The sequence below is a fragment of the Mus caroli genome, unplaced genomic scaffold (genome assembly GCF_978045245.1).
Source record: "Mus caroli unplaced genomic scaffold, Mus_caroli_1 scaffold_6, whole genome shotgun sequence".
Classification (NCBI taxonomy): Eukaryota; Metazoa; Chordata; class Mammalia; order Rodentia; family Muridae; genus Mus; species Mus caroli.
This window is the reverse complement of record NW_028227261.1, coordinates 54653626-54676656: the sequence shown is the minus strand read 5'-3', so window position 1 is coordinate 54676656 and position 23031 is coordinate 54653626. Positions and strand designations below refer to the sequence as shown.

Genomic DNA, 23031 nt, shown 5'->3' with positions numbered 1-23031 from the left:
TCATTATATGATTCTCTCCCAGTGAGGCCTGGCCCTTATCAGTCAGGATGCTTATTGTATTATTTCTGAACTCTCAGTGTCTTTATATATCTATTGTTTAGAACTTAGCAGGCCTTTAATAGATGTTTGTCAAGGAGACGGTGCTCATTTGGGTAAATATACGTTCTGAACCTTAATGAGTGAGTCTGGGTACATAGCACTTGTTGAGGCTATTCTTGGTTCTGGCCCACTTTGAAGACTATCCCTTTCAAAGTCCTTCAGGTCTATAAAACCATGCATCATTTAGGTTTAAGATGCATGAAATTTTAAATTCAAAAGTATAAAGTTTAAAATAAAAATGATCATTCATCCAGAAAAAAAAATGCCCCACAGACTTGCTTATGGGTTAATCTGATGGAGGCAATTCCTCAATCAAGGTTCTCTCTTTCCAGATGACTCCAGCTTGTGTCAAGTCAACAGAAGTACTAACTAACCAGGCACCCTTGCCCTGTGGAATTCCCACTCCCTGGCTGGGATCCTGAAGTGGAGAGAGAGAGAGAGCTGAGACCGTGCACTCACTGTTCTCTGCTTCTGCTTGTGGATGTCTTGTGAGCAGTTGCTTCAGGCTTCTGTTACTTTGACCTCTCTGCTAGGGTGACCCTGTCCTTAAATGGTGGACTGAAATAAGCCTCTTCCCCCTTAATTTGCTTTGGTTGGAGATTTTGTTTTGTTTTGTTTTTAAATCAGAGCAACAGGAAAAAAAATAAACTGACATGTTTGTAAGTTGTACTTCACATTATCAGTTAAAAAACAACCTGCAGCAGTACTGGGTACATTTATAGCTTTTGCCAACCGTCACCTCTCTATAGTCCCAGAACGTTTCTATTGCTTCACAGGGACATGTGAGCCAGTGGAGCCATTGCATTCCATGGCCTGCTCTGCTCAGCCCTTGCCAAACTCTTGGTTTTGCTCTGTGGATTCACCTGATGAGAAGAATCACACAGGGAGTGCCTGTCGTCTTTATCTTCTTTCACCTAATGATCTGGAGGTTCACCTACCTTTTGGCAGCCTTCGCCTTCCTGTTATAGCTGAACAATATTCCACTGTGGGTACAGACTGTAACAGGCCTATTGGATCTTCTCTCTGTGTCTATGGGAATAGGGTTGTAAATACCCGGGTACCGCCCTCACTCATGTTAGTGATGTAAGTATTCTAGAACAGTCTGAGGACTATTAACCGTAATTTTGGGGTAGAGTGATTACAGATGACTTATTTTTATAATATTTAGAACATTGAGCCTAACCAGACCAGCTTCCACTTCTTCATGTGTAATGTGAACAAAATAAGCTTTGCCTAATTGGATTTTTTTTTTAAGGGAAGCACTGTAACATACTTAGAAATATGTGGGTGTCACCTGCTCAGTACTGAGTTCATGATTTTATTCATTTAATGTGTGTGTGTGTGTGTGTGTGTATTTCTCTGAAAGTCAGAAAAGTGCATTGGACCCCCTGGAGGCAGAGTTACAGGTAGTTGTGAGCCATCTGACTTGGGTACTGGGAATAGTACTGTGGTCCTCTGCAAGAGCAGCAAGTGCCCTAAAGGGATACACCATCTCTCCAGCCCTTTCATGACATTTAAAGCATTTTCCTTTAACAGATCACTTGCTGGGTTAAACAGGTATCAAACAGGCTTTTGTGTGTGTGTGTGTGTGTGTGTGTGTGCATTTTCATGGGGCACACTTAAGTAAGGTGAATGTTCCTATTTACTAATGGTCATTACAGCTGGTGAGAGTCGAAGGGTATTTATTATATTTTGTAGATCTCACTTTAACTAGGTATATCTTTCCACAGTATGTCTCCTTCCAAGTTTCAATTCAAATAATCAAGGAACTTATTCCCCTGCCTTCTGCCAAAGCTGTTCTAGTCTTTGTTTCAGCTTTGATTTGTGTTGCAAATACAACTAGCCAGGTTGTCATCTTAGGCCGCAAAGGGACCGATGAAAGATAATGATTTCTTATACACAACCAGGAAAATTTGTTATGCTCAGGTCTTACTAAATAATACCAAACCTTCCCCCAGAATATTTTTAGATAAATCTCATATGTTATTTTTCATCGAAAACTTAAACTTTGCCAAATGTGCACTTCTTGATGTATCAGAATTGAGGCCAGTTCTCTGGCCTGCGCAGTGGCGCCTGAGGCCCTCGGGTTTGAGAGGCGAGGCCGAGCGCGGCGAGCTAGGGGTAGTGTTGGTAGGGGTTCGAGTCCCACCTTGTTACCGCGTCCTAGATTCCGCAGGTGTCCTGCGGGGGGAGGGGGCGGAGCATCGGGGGCGTGGCTGGATAGGGCGTGTCTCCGGGCTCCGCCCCTCCCGCGTCGGCGGCTGCGGCGCCTCCCCCGCCCGCGCGCCCTTGCTCCGCGTCCGGCCCGCCTCGCCCCCGCGCGGCCTCTCCGCTTTCTCTCCCGCTTCGCTCCGGCCTCTCCGAGTCTGCAGCGGGGCGCCGGGAAGATGGCGGCGCGGGGAGGCGGCGCGGGGGGCGCGGGCTCGGGATCCGGACCCTCTGCTGGGACGGCGGGGGAGGCCGCGGAGCCCGCGCTGCGCCCGGGGGAGGTGGCTGCGCTGCACCCCCAGGAGGTGGCTGCACGGCTGCAGCGGATGCGACGGGAGCTGAGCAACCGGCGGAAAATCCTAGTGAAAAACCTGCCCCAGGACAGCAGCTCCCAGGTATGGGCACCGGGCCGGGGTGACCGGGGCGGGCTTGGGGACACCGCAAAACCGGAGGAGACCGTACTGGTCCTGGCACCTAGGAGAGAAGGAAGGTATGCGCACCGAGCCCAGAGCCCTTTGCCTCGACGAAGCCCTTCTGCAGCCAGCGAGAGCAGCGTGTTGGGAAACTGAGGCTGGGCAAGGCGGAGCGGCTCGTGCAAGGTCAGGGGGTTCTGGGGCGGCTGCTGCCACGTCTGGTCTGTACTTTGTGTTCCCTCCAGCCCAAGGCGGTGTTGAAGGTGAAGGCGCGTGGTGGGGAGCTGAGGAGCTCAGATTTAGGGGGGCTGGCTTCCAGAGCCCCTCGAGAAGGGAAGGGGTCCCGCGTAGGGTGTTGGGGACTTGGATTGCCACGGGGGCGGGGTCACGGGAAAGCTGGGCGAATTCTTCTGCAGAAGCACTTGACCAAGTTTGTATGAAACAACTTTGCTCCGCTTGTTAAGGCCGCAGAGAGCAGAGGCTGATACTGCGCCGGCAGTCTTGCAGCCTTCTGCTAAACCAAGTATGGCAGGATTTGTTTCTCAGTGCTTGCGCGGAGTTTAAAGCTAAGCAGCTTGCCGTCTTTAATCCAGATTAACTGTTGCTCTTGGATTAGAAAGCCCGAGTCGACTTAACTTTTTTTTTTTTTTTTTCTGGTTGCGAAAGTTAAAATCTTATTGTAGGAGCGCTAGAGAATTTGAAGGATTTCCCCGGGATTCATAGTCATTCATTCTCATTCATAGTCCTCCCCATTTTTTCTCTCTGTCTTTCCCTCTTTTCCTCTCCTCTCTTTGAGACAGTGTGCCAAGCATCCCCAGGCAGGCCTTGAATTTCTGATCCTCCTTTCTCCACCTACCATGTGCTAGGATTTCAGGTGTGTACCACAGGCTCAGCGCAACAGTCCTGCATGCATGAGAGAGTGTGTGCTTATTACTCCCAAGACTTCATGAATGCATGCAACACTCTACCAACTGAACTATGGCCATGTTGTCTTTCTGCCTTTTCTTGTGCACAAGTATGCACATGCATTTGTTTTTGCTTTTTATTAAAAACATGAAACAATGTAGCATCCTTTAGGTTTCCTACAGGTTTCCTGAAGATGCTTGTACGTTTCATGTATAGGTATTTGGTGTAAACTAGATCTGCCTTGATAGGTCGGACCACGGAAGGAATTTCATAAATCCACCGTATTCTGTTATGAAATTCCTCATACAGAGTTCATACAGAGGTGCAAGAGGACTGGCTAGTGACAGTTGCATGTTCTCTGTGACTTACAGAATATGATAATGCCTACCTCATTACCATTGGTAGACTTTCTGTAGCTATAATAAACATAAGCCTACAACCTCATAAGGTATTTAGGTGGTGGCATCTCACCATTCAACTTAAGAGGTGCCACAGAGCCTACTTCCCTCTGCCAGGTGGTGTTTTTGGGTTGCCACCTGAAGGTCCTCTACACTGGAAAAACAGCCTTCCAGCTCCTGAATGGGGAAGGTCTCCGTGGAGCTCAGGGAGAGGGGGGCTTGGGAGAAGCAGATGGTATCTACAGAACAAATTAAAGAAGTACCGCCTCTGTGATAGACAAGCTAGCAGAAGATGGAGAAGTGTCTGGATTTCCTCTGCGGAATGTCAGCTATTTCTGTTGTAACATTTCCGTCCCTGAAGTCTAAAAACACTTAATGCAAATTCAAGGCTGTTCTGTGTGTTCTTGCTTCACTGTTAGCGTTTGCATGTCTGTTCCCAAAAGAGGTGGAAAAGAAACCCAAGGGTCTTAGGAACTATTTCAATCCTACCTCATCTAAATGCTGACAGAAGGCTTTCAGAGACTCACATCTGCGATTGTTTGGGGGTAGGGACATTTTTCCCCCTCTGTTTTAAACTTTCAGTTACTCTAAATCTCAGGATTTTTCTGTAAAAAGTAGCTAGCTTATTTGCATAAATGAGCGAATAAAATTGATTTAAACTAAGATGTCTCAGTAAAGTCATTTAAATTTTGCACCAAGCTCAATTCTTATGTGCCCCCCCCCCAAACACATACACACTTAAAAGAACTGGAGAGATTCACTCAAAAGTCAAAACAGAGCTGCCAGTCAGTGGCGAAGCAAATATCTCCTGACTGATTCTGCCATCGATCTTTTCTCTAGTAATGGGGAGAATAAACTGTTTTGATAGTTCTGATACAGTTTTGAAATCTAAACACACCAGCCTTCGCTCTCACATGTTGGAGCATGCTCTTTGCCCCTTCCCCCAAGCCCCTCGTCCTCAATACTTGTATTAGCTTTGCCAGTTTTCTGTTTGTGTTTATAACTAAAAATGGCAGTGTGACATAGGTAAGTAAATTAGGCGTAAGTATGTTAACTTCCAAAAAAATAACAAAAAGGAAGTCCAATAGATTATTTTTGTGTGATAATAAGTGTTTTTTGTTTGTTTGTTTGTTTTTGTTTTTGTTTTCGAGACAGGGTTTCTCTGTATAGCCCTGGCTGTCCTGGAACTCACTTTGTAGACCAGGTTGGCCTCGAACTCAGAAATCTGCCTGCCTCTACCTCCTGAGTGCTGGGATTAAAGGCGTGCACCACCATGCCCGGCTTTTTTTTTTTGTTTTGTTTTCTTTGTTATTGTTATTGTTTTTGAGACAGGTTCTCTGTGTAGCCCTGGCTGTCCTGGAACTCGCTATGTAGGTAGGCTGGCATTGAACTCAGAAATCTGCCTGCCTCTGTCTCCTGAGTACTGGGATTAAAAGCTTGCACCAACACATTCAGCTTTAATTTTCAACTTTGTAATTTTTATATATATTTAATTATCTTGTATTTTATGTATATGGGAGTTGTGCCTATGTTTCTGTATGTATGTCATGTGGATGCCTGCTGCCCACAGAGATCTGCGGAGGGCATCAGGCTCCCCAGGAACTGGAATTAGTTGTGAATGTCTATTAGCCTCTGGGTGGGTGCTGGAAACTGAACCCCAGTCCTCTACAAGAGCAACAAGTGCTTTATTCACTTAGCCATCGTTCCAGCCTCTCCTCCACATCCATCTCTTCTAAGGCAGAGTCTCTCATTGGTCACAGCTCACCCATTAGTTTGGGCTGCCTGGCCAGCAAGCCCCAGTGTCCTCCTGTCTCTACCTCCACAACACTGGGATCCCAAGGATCTGACTGACATTTTAGGACTGGTAAAGCAAGCACCTTTCCGACTGAGCTAGTTCCCCAGCCTCTGGGGAATTTCTTCTTAAACATAGCTCTTTAAAATACAATTTGAATTTCTTTCACATATTTGTATAACATTTACAGTGACGACAGCCTACAGCTTCACAGTTTCTGTGACTTAAATATTTATAGAAAGTACTTTAAAAGTGAAACCTTTAGAAGTACATGCATGAAATATAGAAATACAAATTATAAAATCTTGCTGGACCTGATGGCACAGCCCTGTGATGCGAGCTCCTTGGGAGGCTGAGGCAGAAGCACTTTAAGAATAAGATCATCCTAGGCTACAGAGCAAGTTTCAGGCCTAGGCAACTTAGTGAGACCCTGTCTCACAAAACACAGATAGAGCTGGGATTATACCTCAGTGGCAGGGTACTTGCCTAACAAATGTCTGGGTTTGATCCCCAGTACTGGGGAAAATAAATAGTATATATAAGCCCACATACATAAACACATATTAAAGTCTTTATGTTCATATTACTGTGCAGTCAGTCAGACTCTCTCTGGTCTGCCTCTGTCACTTTCTGCAATCTTCTTGGCTCTCTTGTTTACCCAGTCCTGGCTTTGGATCAGGTCTCTTTACCTTTTGAAGAGATGGTTATAAGTTTCCTGTTTGTCACATCTGTGGTCCTTCCCATCTCTTACGTCCTAGCCTGTCCTTTGTACAGTATCACTGTGTCACTTGAGAGAAATCCCATCTCCCTTTCTTGTTTAAAAAAAAAAAATCCTTGGCTGGGGAGATGGTTTGTTGAATAATGTGCCTGTTGTGCAAGCGTGAGGACTGCAGTTCGAATCCTTAGAACCCAAAGCTGTGCAGCTTAGCACCCAGGAGACAGAAACACAGGGTCCCCAAGGCAAGCTGGCTAAGTAGATTGAGCTCCGGGTCTAGCCCAAGAGCCTGCCTAAACAGAGTGGTGAGCAATTACAGAAGACATTCAGTGTCAACTTCAAGCCTCCACATGCATGCCCATACATTTCACATGCACCCGCACACACATAGACACATGAAAAAGAAATAAAAAATGATCCTACAGATAACCAATGGCTTCATTTTCCCAGGACCAGTGCCTAAACCACTGATCATAGTAGTAACAGTGGCTCTCATTTGACTGTTGTGAGAGGGAAGCTGGGTCAAGTTTTGTGTTCTGTCTGAAAATTTCCCATTTTATGTTCTACTAGGACCACTGAATTTAAACGTGAATTAGAGTAACTTCATCACAAAATGTGCTTTTTTTCCCTGAGATTTGACACTTAGAGAAAGTGTCCATTTTTTACCCTATGGCTCTCCACAGCTCCTGTTCTCTTGTTGTTGTTTTGTTTTATTATTTTTAGTTTAGTGTATGTTTGCTTGCCTGTATCTGTGTGTACTGTGTACGTTCCTGGTGCCCATGGAGGCCAGAAAGAGGTGTTGGAATGCCAGGAACTGAAGTTAGAGGCAGCTAGTTGTAAGCTGCCCTGAGGGCACCAAAAAACCAAACCCAAGTTCTCTGTGAGAGCACCCAATGTTTATAGCTGCCGGGCCATCCCTCCATCCTCCTAGGCATGACCTCTGAGTAGTTTGACATGATACAATGGAAATCTAAATTTATGACTCCCCCCCACCCTCCAATGTCTTCTGTAGATCCATCCATTCCCAATAGTCTTGCCCTGGATTCTAGGCAACCATTCATAACTCCAATCCCTTATACCCACTTTTGGCCTAGTCAGGCATAAGGCATGCGCTTGGTACATGCATGCATGCACACACAAACACAGGCAAACACACAAATACAGTAAAAAACTTAAGTATTTAAAAAATATTGTATTTCTCTAAGTTACATATTCATTGTTTGTTATCTGAAAATTCTGTTACATTTCCTCTTCTGATGCCATTAAGCAGAGTTAACTTGTCAGTTCTGGCTGCTTGGTGTTCATTACTCCATTCCCAGTGTAACAAGGCCACTGAAAACTGTTAAAGAGACATACTTCTGGATTTCTGGGACACCATAGCCTCCTCAAGTTTTAAGTGTTGGCAGAAATTCTCAAAAAGTGTTTCAGAAATGCTATTCTGTGCTGTTGTAGCTGAATTCTATGAGAGTATTTGGAGGCCTGCATCAGTGGTCTGTTAAGTGCATGTACCAAAAGCATCACATAATTGAGAGAGCATGCCCCAGGTGATCTAGAGAGCATGCCCCAGGTGATCTAGAGAGCATGCCCCAGGTGATCTAGAGAGCATGCCCCAGGTGATCTAGAGAACATTCCTCAGGTGATCTAGAGAGCATGCCCCAGGTGATCTAGAGAACATTCCTCAGGTGATCTAGAGAGCATGCCCCAGGTGATCTAGAGAACATTCCTCAGGTGATCTAGAGAGCATGCCCCAGGTGATCTAGAGAGCATGCCCCAGGTGATCTAGAGAGCATGCCCCAGGTGATCTAGAGAGCATTCCTCAGGTGATCTAGAGAGCATTCCTCAGGTGGTCTAGAGAGCATGCCCCAGGTGATCTAGAGAGCATGCCCCAGGTGATCTAGAGAGCATGCCCCAGGTGATCTAGAGAGCATGCCCCAGGTGATCTAGAGAGCATGTCTCAGGTGATCTAGAGAGCATGCCCCAGGTGATCTAGAGAGCATGCCCCAGGTGATCTAGAGAGCATGCCCCAGGTGATCTAGAGAGCATGTCTCAGGTGATCTAGAGAGCATGCCCCAGGTGATCTAGAGAGCATGCCCCAGGTGATCTAGAGAGCATGCCCCAGGTGATCTAGAGAGCATGCCCCAGGTGATCTAGAGAGCATGCCCCAGGTGATCTAGAGAGCATGCCCCAGGTGATCTAGAGAGCATGCCCCAGGTGATCTAGAGAGCATGCCCCAGGTGATCTAGAGAGCATGCCCCAGGTGATCTAGAGAGCATGCCCCAGGTGATCTAGAGAGCATTCCTCAGGTGATCTAGAGAGCATTCCTCAGGTGGTCTAGAGAGCATGCCCCAGGTGATCTAGAGAGCATGCCCCAGGTGATCTAGAGAGCATGCCCCAGGTGATCTAGAGAGCATTCCCCAGGTGATCTAGAGAGCATGTCTCAGGTGATCTAGAGAGCATGCCCCAGGTGATCTAGAGAGCATGCCCCAGGTGATCTAGAGAGCATGCCCCAGGTGATCTAGAGAGCATGTCTCAGGTGATCTAGAGAGCATGCCCCAGGTGATCTAGAGAGCATGCCCCAGGTGATCTAGAGAGCATGCCCCAGGTGATCTAGAGAGCATGCCCCAGGTGATCTAGAGAGCATGCCCCAGGTGATCTAGAGAGCATGCCCCAGGTGATCTAGAGAGCATGTCTCAGGTGATCTAGAGAGCATGTCTCAGGTGATCTAGAGAGCATGTCTCAGGTGATCTAGAGAGCATGCCCCAGGTGATCTAGAGAGCATGTCCCAGGTGATCTAGAGAGCATGCCCCAGGTGATCTAGAGAGCATGTCCCAGGTGATCTAGAGAGCATGCCCCAGGTGATCTAGAGAGCATGCCCCAGGTGATCTAGAGAGCATTCCTCAGGTGATCTAGAGAGCATGCCCCAGGTGATCTAGAGAGCATGCCCCAGGTGATCTAGAGAGCATGCCCCAGGTGATCTAGAGAGCATGCCCCAGGTGATCTAGAGAGCATGCCCCAGGTGATCTAGAGAGCATTCCTCAGGTGATCTAGAGAGCATGCCCCAGGTGATCTAGAGAGCATGTCCCAGGTGATCTAGAGAGCATGCCCCAGGTGATCTAGAGAGCATGTCCCAGGTGATCTAGAGAGCATTCCTCAGGTGATCTAGAGAGCATGCCCCAGGTGATCTAGAGAGCATGCCCCAGGTGATCTAGAGAGCATGCCCCAGGTGATCTAGAGAGCATGTCCCAGGTGATCTAGAGAGCATGCCCCAGGTGATCTAGAGAGCATGCCCCAGGTGATCTAGAGAGCATGCCCCAGGTGATCTAGAGAGCATGTCCCAGGTGATCTAGAGAGCATGCCCCAGGTGATCTAGAGAGCATGCCCCAGGTGATCTAGAGAGCATGCCCCAGGTGATCTAGAGAGCATGCCCCAGGTGATCTAGAGAGCATGTCTCAGGTGATCTAGAGAGCATGCCCCAGGTGATCTAGAGAGCATGCCCCAGGTGATCTAGAGAGCATGCCCCAGGTGATCTAGAGAGCATGCCCCAGGTGATCTAGAGAGCATTCCTCAGGTGATCTAGAGAGCATGCCCCAGGTGATCTAGAGAGCATGTCTCAGGTGATCTAGAGAGCATGCCCCAGGTGATCTAGAGAGCATGCCCCAGGTGATCTAGAGAGCATGTCTCAGGTGATCTAGAGAGCATGCCCCAGGTGATCTAGAGAGCATTCCTCAGGTGATCTAGAGAACATTCCTCAGGTGATCTAGAGAGCATTCCTCAGGTGATCTAGAGAGCATGCCCCAGGTGATCTAGAGAGCATGTCTCAGGTGATCTAGAGAGCATGTCTCAGGTGATCTAGAGAGCATGCCCCAGGTGATCTAGAGAGCATTCCTCAGGTAATCTAGAGAGCATACTTCAGGTGATCTAGAGAGCATGTCTCAGGTGATCTAGAGAGCATGCCCCAGGTGATCTAGAGAGCATGCCCCAGGTGATCTAGAGAACATTCCTCAGGTGATCTAGAGAGCATGTCTCAGGTGATCTAGAGAGCATGCCCCAGGTGATCTAGAGAGCATGCCCCAGGTGATCTAGAGAGCATGCCCCAGGTGATCTAGAGAACATTCCTCAGGTGATCTAGAGAGCATTCCTCAGGTGATCTAGGGAGAGCATGTCCCAGGTGATCTAGAGAACATTCCTCAGGTGATCTAGAGAGCATGCCTCAGGTGATCTAGAGAGCATGCCTCAGGTGATCTAGAGAGCATGCCCCAGGTGATCTAGAGAACATGTCTCAGGTGATCTAGAGAGCATGTCTCAGGTGATCTAGAGAGCATGCCCCAGGTGATCTAGAGAGCATGTCCCAGGTGATCTAGAGAGCATGCCCCAGGTGATCTAGAGAGCATGTCTCAGGTGGTCTAGAGAGCATGGTCCTGTTACTGAATAGGTTAATTCTTATACATGGCTCTTCACAGTTGCATCCCATCTTTTCCATAGAAGGAATATGTTGGGAGATGTTTAGTTTTGCATGTCCAAGTTTTAACATCTGTTTAAATTTGCCTGCTCTCAGTGGGTAGGATTACACAGTCACACAATACCATCTAAGCAGCTTTGTGCAGTAGCCGGCTTTCAGCCGCCAATCACAGGTATGCCTGTGTCTGAGGGCAGACCTCCAGAAGGGTAATGAGTTACAGGGAGTTGTCTCTAACAGGAGACTCGGAAAATAGGGGAAGATAAATAAACTCAACCCTGGTTGGTGTGATGGTGTACCAAGGGGTGCCTGCTGCTAGCCCACCAGGACCCCCCCAACCCCCATAGTTATGATTGGCTGTCTTTAGACTGGTGGAAAGAGGCAAGCCAAAAAGTGCTAAAACTCTTAGAAAAAAAGAAATGAAGGGAGAATGAAAGGAAGGAAGAGGGAAAGGAAGAAGGAAGGAAGGAGGAAAGGAAGGAAGGAGAGAAGGAAGAAAGGAAAGAAGGAGGGAGGGAAAGAGGCAAGCCAGAGTGCTAAACTCTTAGAACAAAAGAAATGAAGGGAGAAGGAAAGGAAGGAAGAGGGAAAGGAAGAAGGAAGGAAGGAGGGAAGGAAGGAAGGAAGGAAGGAAGGAAGGAAGGAAGGAAGGAAGGAAGGGCATACAGTGGATACACTTGGTTACTTTTGTTGCCTACACATGGTGGCCTTACTTGGAAGGGGTGGTGTGTACCAGGAGGGGAAGTAGGAGGCAAGTGGGGAGACAGACTTCCTAGTACACTTGGTGCTCTCTCTTCCTTTTGGTGCTGATTAATGGTTACCTGCAGGATCGCCATGAGGGGCTGGGCACTTGTTCTTCAGATCTGCTCTCCACCTTTCTAACCACTCTCGGGGGTCTAGCCTGTGCTCAGGACGGCTGATTGCACTGACAGGGTTTTCTGTAATCTGGCTGCCTCTCTCTGGAATCATCAGGAGATAGGCTTACCTGATGTAAGTACAGAGGGCTGACTGTACCAGTTGTTTCCTACCCAGTGGCTTTCCAGTATAGTAACATACTGGGGACATCAGACCATTCCTTCTGTCACCTTAGGCTCAGGTGTTGGGAACCATGGCTAGCCATAGGATTTCTTTAATCCTTTGTTGTCTCTTTAAAAATATAATCTCCCAACAAAGTGAGTTCCAGGACAGCCAGGGCTATATAGAGAAACCCTGTCTCGGAAAACCAAAACCAACCAAACAAACAAAAAACCAAAACCAAAAAAAAAAAAAAAACTTCTGCAGTTTTTTACATTTTGTTTTTATCAGTGTATATTCATTGAACCAAATAATTGCCCATCATCCTTACCTACTTGTCCCGCCCACTGGCTCCTTCCTCTTCCCAATAGGTCCCCACCTCCCATGTCTTATACATGTCACTCACTTTTCAGTGCACTGTTTTGTTTTGTTATGTTTTGTTACCGAGAAGCGGATGCTATTGCCTATAATGAGATGAGACCTCCTTTTCCTTGCCTCTCTAAGCAGCACCCAGCTGTCCCTCTGGTATGGATCGTGACAAAAGCCCAAGGACCTGCTCCTTCCCCTCTGCCTGAGGACCTGATTACAAACAGGCAGTAACTGGGCCTCAGCCCATCTCTGTCCAGTAGTGCCCTCCCCAGAGTGATCGTTCAGCAGGGTACAACATAGAAGCCAGGCTGCCGAGGTGGCTCAGTAGGCAAAGGTGTTTGTGCCTAAGCCTGAAATGCACATGGTGGAAGGGAAGAATGGATTCCTCTAAGTTGTGCATGTGTGCACATGTATGCATGAACACACACACATACACACAGAGAGAGAGAGAGAGAGAAGCTAAAAGAGAGAATAAACAAATGTAATAAAAATTAAAAAACTAAAGAAGCCATGGGAATTGTTTGTTAAGGAAAATAATCTTTTATCTCCCTACCCTCCCCCCTCCCCCCAGCACAAGTTACAGAAATGTCCTGTAGAGGACAGCATGGATGACAGGAAGACTGACAGGACACTGAGAAGCTAAGCTGGAGTCCTTAAGGACCCTGTAGCTGACCTCCCTCCGGGTATCATTATCTGAGTCTGTTCCCGTTGTTGTTTCAGTCCTTGGTTCTTAGAAATGTGTGTGTGTATGTGTGTGTGTGCATGCGTGAGGGCGTACACGCATGGAAATGAGTATGTGTTTGCGTGGGTGTAAGAGAGCAACGACTACTCTATCTGCCTCTTGAGACAGAGTTTCTCATTGGCTTACCAACTGGGCTAGCCTGGCTGGCCGGCCAGTGAGCCTCAGGGAATCCACCTGTGTCCACTTTCCTAGTGCTGGGATTACAAACCCAGGCCACCACACCTGGCTGCTTTATGTGCATTCTAAGGATTAAGTTTAGGTCTTTGTGCTCGCAAGGCAAGTGCTTTTACTGACTGAGTCCCTCCCCAGCGCCTCCTCAAATTGGTTCTTGCTTCAAGTAGTAAGTAACCTAACAAAGAAGTTTAATAAAATATAAAGTCTCAGCGTTTGCATCCTTTTATTATGTGTAGGTGTGTGTGTGTGTGTGTGTGTGTGTGTGTGAGAGAGAGAGAGAGAGAGAGAGAGAGAGAGAGAGAGAGAGAGAGACTGAGACTGCAGGTGCTGGCAGGCCAAAGGCATCAGATCCCCTGGAGCTACAGTTACATACAGAACGTTGTAAGTTGCTTCATGTGGGTCCTGGGAACTGAACTCTGGTCCTCTGGAAGAGCAGAAAGTGTTTTTCATCGCTGTGTCATCCCATTAGTGATAACAACAGTAAAGATGAATTATTATTGTTTATGTGCATGTGGAGATCAGAGGATGGCTTTTGTGATGTCAGCTTGCTCCTCCTACCTTCCCCAGCATCAGGCAGTTAAGTACCTTTCCCCACTAAGCCATCTTGTCATGATTCTAGTACATTTTCAACACCTTTCGTTTCACAGGAGGAGTTTAATCCCACCCCAGACAATTTCCTTTATTTTAAACGTTTTAATTATGATAAAGTGTGTAAAATTTGTTTCCTTTGAATAGTGACCATTGATCCCTTTTTGACTAGTAACTTGCATTCCTTCTGATCACTGGTCTTCAGGGCATGATTCCCCGTTTCCCAGTCATCTTAGTTACTTCCTCTGAGTGCACACCGTCATCCCTTTGTCATGGTATCTTTTAAAATATGGCTTCCCCAGCCTGAGTCTATCTAGTAGAAGGATTGAGAAGTCCTCAAAGACCTCTTTCCTCTGGGTATCTGTGATAACAGTAGGTTAAAAAAAATTGTGTGCTTACCATTTACTGGATCATAGATTACATAGTTTAAAATGTCATTTCAAGGCTACACAGTCAACGCTTCTTACTCCCGTTTTATTGATAGGAAAACAAATAGAAAAGTAACCTTGAATAAGTTGTCAGAGACCACTGAGCTAGTTAGACATAGAGTGGAGAGCTAACGTCTTGGTTGATTCCAAAGCTCATGTTCTTATCTCACCCAGGGCTACACCCACAAACCCTCTCCCACACACTCTATTGTGTCTCAAAGGACAGGGATATTGATATCATATTGACCTCTTTGTCGACACTGTTTAACCCAGAAGCCAGCGAGAGATGGCAGAGCAGAAAGGGCATACCTGCTTGCTTTATCTGAAGTGCTGCGTGCTGTTCATGTGCTTGACAAGCTCACCCAGGGCTGGAGGAAGACATGATGCAGTGGGTGACTGTATTAGCTCTTGGCAGTGAAATTATCCCATTATATCTTCACTCCAGAAAGTGCTATTATTCATAGCCACAGAAGTCCACCTATAATTTCAAGGGGTTACGGGTTTCTTGTGGCTTTATTCCTGATCTCATGGGAGGATGGTAGACCGGGTTGAAACATGCTGTGGTTGGGTCAGTGCTATTCTGATGATGCTCCTGGCATCACTTAAGTCTAGACGGAGTTCTGGCTTGGTTGTAGGCTACCTCCCGTGGGCTCATGTCTTTGAACACTTGGTCCTCTGACCTCATGGTGCTGTTTTGGAAGGCTCTGCAACCTTTAGGAGATGGAGTCTCTCTAGAGAAGTGGGTCACTAGGAGTGAACCTTACAGTCTAGGGTTTTTAGATATTAGACTGCTTTAGTGCCTAGTATGTGCCACTGCTTTTCCTTCTCCAGGATGACCTAAGTCATGAGCCATGGGAAGCACTGTTTCCCTTAAGTTGTGTCTTGTCAGGTATTTGGTCACAGCAGTGGGGAAAGTGATAATGTGGTGGCCCAGAGACACTGTGCTTCCTTTCCCTGCTCTTTTACCTTTTGTTGTTGTTGTTTTCAAGGTAAGATTTCTCTATGCAGCCCTGGCTGTCCTAGAACTTGCTCTGTACTCCAGACTGGCCTCTGACTCCACCTGCCTCTGCTTCTCAGGTGCTGAGATTAAAGGGCTGTGCCACCATTGCCTGGCACTATCTTTTACTTTAAAAAAAAAATAAATAATTTCACTGAGTAGCTTAGGCTGGCCTCGGATTTCCAGCCTTCCCACTTGAGCCTCCAGAGTGCTGGCATTAAGAGCCCGTGCCACCACCCCTGGCGCAGCTCCTGGGCAGCTCCTAGAGAAGAGCTTTCATTGTGAACCTCGGTGAACCACATCTGTGTGCTGTGGAGGTGGTGTTTCATCTGGGCGATGATGTAACTTGGACTCCTTGATATTCTTTTCGAGACTGTCAGCCACGAAGCACTTCACGTTTGCTTGTTACAGCCTATCACTCTCAGGGACTGCGGTTGGCCAGTCCCTGAGGTTTGCCAAACTTTTCTTTTAAGAGAACTTTTTTTTGGGCTGGGTGTCATGGCACACACCTGTAAGCCCAAGATTCAGAAGGTTGAGGAAGAAGAGGCCTGCCCGGGGCTATATACATGAGAAGGTATCAGATGAGATGAAGCAAGGCAGTGAGGAGCTAGGGAGAGGAGATGGCTCACTCACTCTGTGTACTTCTTGCCATGTAACTGTGAGGACCCAAGGCTCAGAGTTCAGTACCCACATAGGAAGCTGGATGTGTTGTGCACCTGTGGTCCTAGTGCTGAGGAGGTAGAGATGGGCGGGGGGGGGGGGGGACGAACCCCTGGGGTCTAGCTGAAGGAAGCGCCAGGTTTACTGGGAGACACTGCCAAAATAGAACAAGATAAGATAAAATGGAAAGCAATGGAGGAACATACCTGTGGTCATCCCTCTGTCTCCACATGCATGCATTTGCACACCTGCCCACACACATGCGTACCCACATTGATACCTCAACACACACGTGTACCTGCATACATATATTTATACATTCATACACATATGTTCCTACCTGCGCACACATTCACATATACAGTCACCCCTGCACATACACATACATACACACATTCACACATGCATACACACATTCACACATGCATAAACACATTCACACATGCACATACACATTCACACATACGTACACACATTCACACGTGTACACACATTCACACATGCATACACACATTCATACACATATTCACACATGCATACACACATTCACACATACATACACACACATTCACACATGCATACACACATACATACACACATTCACACATGCATACGCACATTCACACATACACAGATTGACCAAAGTTAGTTTCTTTCAGTGTATCAAGAATTTTATCTTGGTATTTCTTGATTTAAAAAAAAAAAAGGTTTTTCTTTTTCTTTTTTGATAGATTTGGGGACTGCAACTTTCTTGAGCCCCTGAATGTTTTCTAGGCACTGTTCTGTCCTCTTGTGTGTGGTTATTGTAGATCATGAACTGTTCCCACTGTTCCCTCTCCAGCATTATTTGTCATTTTCTTTGTTAAACATTTGTTAATCTGTGAGCCCAGTAGAAACTGTATTTGTGCCTGCATTCCCTCTTTTCTCCTCCCCTGCCTCCCACCCCACCCCCACCTCACCCCTGCACTGGGATTTCGGCTTTTCTCTTTCTCCAGCCAGCTACTGCAATTATCTGCATTTAGTTCTTAGCTTGCTTTTCTTTCCTGAACCTTGGATCTTCTACCATCCCGCCTGTTTAACTACTTAACAACAACAACAACAACAGAAAAATCCAAATTAGTCTCTGCTCCCGACTTTGGGAGATTTTGCAGCTTGAGCTGGGGAGAAAGTGGTGGGTCTTACAGGAACGTGCGCCGCCCGAGTGCTTTAGATTTTGAAATAAACTTTCAGACGTGCAGAGAGGCTGTAAGTAAGTACGACTGGCGAGTTTTCCTTCCCCTGAGCTGCTGGAATGCACACGGCCCAGTGCACACCCACTCCCGGCTACAGTCATTTACTGCTTAATGAGGGGCGTGCATTGAGAGATCTGCTTCAGCAATTTTGCCATTGTGTAGGTCTCGTGGTTTGCACTCACACAGACCTGCGTGATGGAGGTCAGTCACTGCAGATGCCCCCCTGCAGTTGGGAGTCAACACATGAAACTACTGCTGCCACAAGATGACATGTTGCTTTGTAATAAACTGTTTCATAAGCAGAGTGATCTGTATCATGCTTAAAAGGACCTGATAGTGAATACAAAGACCAGTAAAGTTGCTGTTGATGATTAGCGGCAAGGGTTAGTCTATATGTATACCATCCGTACTTTAATATGACTGGTAGTGCTCTAGGTGTGTTTACACCAGTGTCGCCATGGATGTGTGAGCATTGCTATGTGATTCCACCTTACCTCCACTATCAGGCTGTCATGTAATAGGAACTCTCACCCCACCTTGCAGTCTTAAGGGACCCTTGGTCGTTGCATACTCTATTTGACTACATAGATATATGACGCATGACTGTACTTTATCGTGTATTTCTTATAAGCTGGTGTGTCACTGACATTACCGTAACCACCATCATGATCCAGGTCATACTGCTGCCTCCTAACCTCAGGTTGTGTCTAGGTCTGGCCAGCTGCCCATCATGTCCTTTGCAGTGAAGGTTCATTCAGTTTACTCACTTCATGTGTTTAATCACGCCCTCTCCTGGGTCTCCTTCAGTCAGAAGGGACTGTCCCAGGCTGTCCATGGACTCCTTTGAAGATCACAGGCCAGTCATTTTGCAGAGTGTCCTTCAGTTTGGGCATATGTGATGTTCCCTCTTGATTGGCGTGGTGTGTCTTTGGCAGTTGTGTGTCATTGGCAGTAAGGTCATAAGGTTGCAAGGTATAGGGTGATACAGGTTTGAAAATCGGCTTCCTTGTTGATAACGCTGTGTCTGACTTGCTTTGATTCAAGTAGAGTCTTCCAGGCCATGAAAGTGTCCCTTTTAGAGTGATAAGGCTGTTCTGGAGGATATTTTTGAGGTGAACCCATCCCATTCCTTTTGAAGCATTCAAATGTGTTTGGTTACTAATTCATATTAGTAGAGACTCTTGGTTTCCTGTTCTCTTCAGAGGCTTACATTCCATTACTATAATGACTTTGATGTCTCTGTTGTCTTAGATTTGGGTAGTAGGGGTTTTAAATGGCTCCTCTTTTGTTTTGGAAAAGTTGTTGATTTATAGTAAACAAATTGCAGGGATAAGGAGAAGGCTTGGTAGGTGAGTGTGCTGTTCTGCAAGCATGAGGACCTGAGTTCAAATCTCCAGCATCCATGTGGAAAGCTGGCCATGACTGTAACATTAACACTGGGGAGTGGGGACAGGTGACTCCCCAGTGCTCCCTGGCCAGCCAGCCTTGCTGAAACAGCAAGCTTCTGGTTGAGTGAGGGACCCTTCTGGTTGAGTGAATGACCCTTCTGCAGCCAGTAAGGTGGAGAGTGGGAGAGGCAGACTCCTAATCTCCTGCTGTGGTTTCCACATGCATGCACATGGGTATGCACACCCACATATCCACAAGCTTGCACACTCACATACCATTACCCCCCCCCAAAAGAAAACGCTTAAAAAAAAAGAGCATGCATACCTGAATCTGTCGTGAAGTTCCCTAAAGACCAAAAAAGAAAAATGGACAGAGTTGGTCTACAGTGGCCGAGGCATAGAGTTTGAAATGGGTAATTACAAAATGCCAGGCTGAGACCTTTAGTCGGCCTGGCTAACTGATTAAGAGTTCATCAGCCAAATTAAGCTGTGGCTGTTTATTTTAAGGGAGTGACCTGACCAGACATTTAGCTGCCAGAACCAAGTGACTTTGTTTTATTAGTTTTGCCTCCAAGGAATTTGCATGGTGGACATCCTGACCCTGTTCCTAACGTGATATCTTATCATAAGGCTAGCGGGTCAGTGATGCAGTGGGCTCTGGGAATGTGACAGGGGCAAGTGTTTCCTGATTGTACGGGTTTATTGTTCAAAGACTCTGAAGATACCAGTAGATCACTGTGTTTGCTGTGAGCTCTGCCAGCCAGCATGAAATCCCAGTTCCATCCCATTCCCTTTGAGCAAGTCATTTCCATCTAGGCCTGATTTAAAGATAGGTCCCCAGCTTTAAAGTTTAGATTTGAAAATTCAGCTGCTGTGGCTGTGAGCTTAATCAAAACACAGTCCATACAGTGTTTGGGCTGCAGTAAACAAACAGGCAGTCCCATTAGCTTATTGCTAAGGCAAATGACCAAACTTTATAAGTTTCTTTAGGCAAGGTCAGAAAGGTCGCTTACCCAAACCTGGAATCCAGGGCTTGGGAGATAGCTGAGTTGCTGTGAAGGTGTGAAATCCTGGGCTCAATGCCCAGCACTCAGGTTTTATGAAGAAATATATATATGTGTGTGTGTGTGTGTGTGTGTGTGTGTGTGTGTGTGTATACATACATAAGATAAGGAGTCAGGCATGGTGGCATTTGCTAATAATCCCAGCACTGGGGAAGTGAGACAGAAAGACCCCTGAGTGCGCTGACTAGTCAGTGTAGCCCATCACTGAGCCCCAGGTTCCAGAGAGAGACTGCCCCAAATTGGAACAAGTTGTGGGTCAGTGAGATGATTTAGTGGGCACATAGAGGCACTTGCAAAACCTGATGACCTGAATTCTAGCTCCAGCATCCACATGATGGGAGAGAACTAGTTCCCACAGTTGTCCCCTGACCTCCCCACTCATGCTTTTGGCACCCCACACACACATAAATAAATAATAGAATAAAATGTTTAAAAAAACGAAGCAAACAGAAAACTGAGGTAGACAGCTCTCAAGTAATGCACCCACACATCCTGGAAATTCTACTCAGTCTAACTGTAAGACTTTTAATATTTTCCAGCATCGTTTCTAGCATCTAAGCATCTAAGTGTCAGATTAGATTAGTAGATCTGGGGTTTGTATTGTATTAGATGGTTTAATTCTCAGAGTTGCTGACTGAGGACTGTGGAGATGGTTAAGGCAGTAAAAGTGTTTGTTGCAGAAGCTTTAGGACCTGAGTTTGTATCCTCAGCACACAAATAAAAAGCAAGATGTAGTGACATGCAGCTGTAATCCTAGCGTGGGGGAGTGGGGAGACGGCGGGGCTGAGATAGAGACCTTATGACTTGCTGGTCCACACGTCTGGCCAGTTAGTGAGCACTATATTGAGTGGGAACCTCTGTTATAATAATAACAACAACAACAACAACAACAACAATAATAATAATAATAATAAACAATAATAATAATGTGGTTTTTTCATCAAAATGGCTCTTAAAGTAAAGAAGGAATCCCCTGCCTCTCCCAAAGCCAAAGCAAAGGCCTTGAAACCCAAGAAGGCAGTGCTGAGAGCCGTCCACAGCCATTGAATGAAGATCTGCGAGTTACCTACTTTCTGGCAGCCCAAGGCCCTGCTGTTCCAGAGGCAGCGCACATGCTCTTGTAAGAGCCTGCCCAGGAGAAGCAAGCTGACTGCTACAACAGCATCAGCTTTCCTCTGAACACTGACTCAGCCACAGAGAAGACAGAAGAAACACCACACTTGAATCCATCATGGGTGGCAAAGCCAGCAGGCACCAGATCAAACAGGCCGTGAAGAAACTAGGTAGTTGATGTGGCCAAAGTCAATACTCTGATAAGGCCTAAGTCAATGGCCTGATAAGGCCTGATAAGGCCTGATAAGGCATAGGTCTGGCTGCCTCCTGATTATGATGCTCTGGATGTTGCCAACAAGGTTGGGATCAACTAAACAGAGTCCAGCAGATAGTTCTAAAGACACAGGGTTGTTTGTTTGTTTGTTTGTTTGTTTGTTTGTTTTTACCATTGTGGTTGTTAGAATAAGTATGTCCCCATAGATTCATGAGTTGAATGCTTGGTCATAGGGAGTAACACTACTAGGAGGTGTGGCCTTATTGGAGGAGGTGTGGCCTTGTTAGGGAAGTGTGTCACTGGGGAGGTGGGGCTTTGAGGTCTTATGTATGCTTAAGTTCAGCTCAGTGCAGAGCTCAGTGTCCTGGCTGCCTTCTGATTAAGATGTAGAACTCTCAGTTCCTTTCCAGCACCATGTCTGCCTGCGTGCTACCATGGTTCCCACCATGATGATAATGGACTAACCTCTGGCACTGTAAGCCAGCCTCACTTAAATGTTTTTCTTTAGAAGAATTGCCTGGGTCATGGTGTCTCTCCATAGCAATAAAACCCCAACTATGACAACCATTAAGAAAAAAAAAGGCGGGAGGGTCTGGAGAGATAGCGCAGCAATTGGGACTATTTAGTGCTCTTGCAGAGGACCTGGGTTGTAGTCTCAGTATCTGCAGAGCAGCTCACACCTGTCTGTAACTCCAGTTCTAGGGGATGTGACGCCTTTTCTCGTTACTGTAGGCTCCTGCACACTTGACACACATAAACTCATGTAGGCACACACGTGTGGACATCAAAAAGAAAGTAGCTGAGGCAGATGCTTGACATTAGCCTCTGGCCTCTATACATGCACCTCCATGTGTATCCACACGCCTGTGCACACACACACGGAATGGCTGATTGATTTGTTGCTGAGTTCCACTAAAAAACTTTGCCATGCATTTTGGGTTGGAATCAGGACAGAATTTCTCACAGTTTCTAAGATAGCCCTAGACACCCGCCACCTTGTACTATGCCCCCATGCAAAGCAGCGTTGTCAACACTTGACAGTAAGGTCAGAGCATCGCTGAACTCTAAAGAAGGTTAACACTCATGTCTCCAGTATGGAATATTCAGCCAAGACTTAATTCTGTATGTGAAAATGAACACACATACCCATCACATTAACATGCATCTTTTTTTGTCTTTAATAGTAAAATCATATGTATACCAAAGAATGGTTAAAAATACAAATTTTCATTATTTTTTATCAGAAACTGTTTGACTTGGATACCTATTTTATATACCAGCAAATCCACTATAACATAAATATTTCTTGAGTGGAAAACTTTAAGCCTGATTTGGACATGAGTTCTTCCCAGAGTGTCCATAGTGGCATCTGCACTAGCCAGCCTTTGCATTCCTGTGGCGAGACACATGTTGAGAAAAATAGCTTAAAACAGGGAAAGCTTTGTTTCAGCCCTTGGTTTCAGAGGTTTCCGCCTGTTTTTGCCTGGTTCTATTGTTTCTGGGAGAAGGGTGAGTGATGGAGAAAGGGCTTAATAGAAGAGCCCACTTGCCTTAAGGCAACTAAGAAGGAGGGACAGCCAGGGACCAGGGACAAGACACACATTCCAAAGGCTTGTCCCCAGCAACCTCTCCCAGAGGAGGCCCCATCTCTGAGCCTCACCAGCAGCAGACTGCAGCACCAGCTGGGAACCAGGTCTCCAACACCCACAGGAGTCTGTGAAACTACCCACTTGAAAGCCCTTGTAGCCCTTATTCTTGGAAGTTGATGTTCTGATCCAAAATTTTTACAGAAATACAGAGAGCTTAGACTATCAGAAGTAATTGTGAAGAAAACGTTAATACTCGACCAATGCTACCAGATTTAAAGGTTTATTATAAATCTGCGGTAATTTAATAGTGTAATACTGATTTAAAACAAACAAACAAACAAACAAAAATCCCCACCAAGATAAATGGTTGAGTGGAGCAGACAAGAGCACTGGTGATCTGGGAGCTCTGTGAGGTCAAGAATCACAGTTTCCTAGACGGGGTCCTAAGGGAAGTTGGAAATTCTTTTGCCCA

The 23031-nt window shown here is 46.3% G+C and overlaps 1 protein-coding gene across 1 annotated transcript in view; it reads left to right on the top strand.

The window, feature by feature from the left end:
- Positions 1-2386: 2386 nt before the first annotated feature.
- Raver2 (ribonucleoprotein, PTB binding 2) overlaps positions 2387-23031 on the top strand; it is an 82558-nt gene continuing 61913 nt past the window's right edge. Inside the window, exon 1 of the mRNA XM_021161577.3 lies at positions 2387-2702. Coding sequence (XP_021017236.1) covers positions 2487-2702 — 216 coding nt within the window. The 5' untranslated portion in view covers positions 2387-2486. The remainder of the gene's footprint in view (positions 2703-23031) is intronic.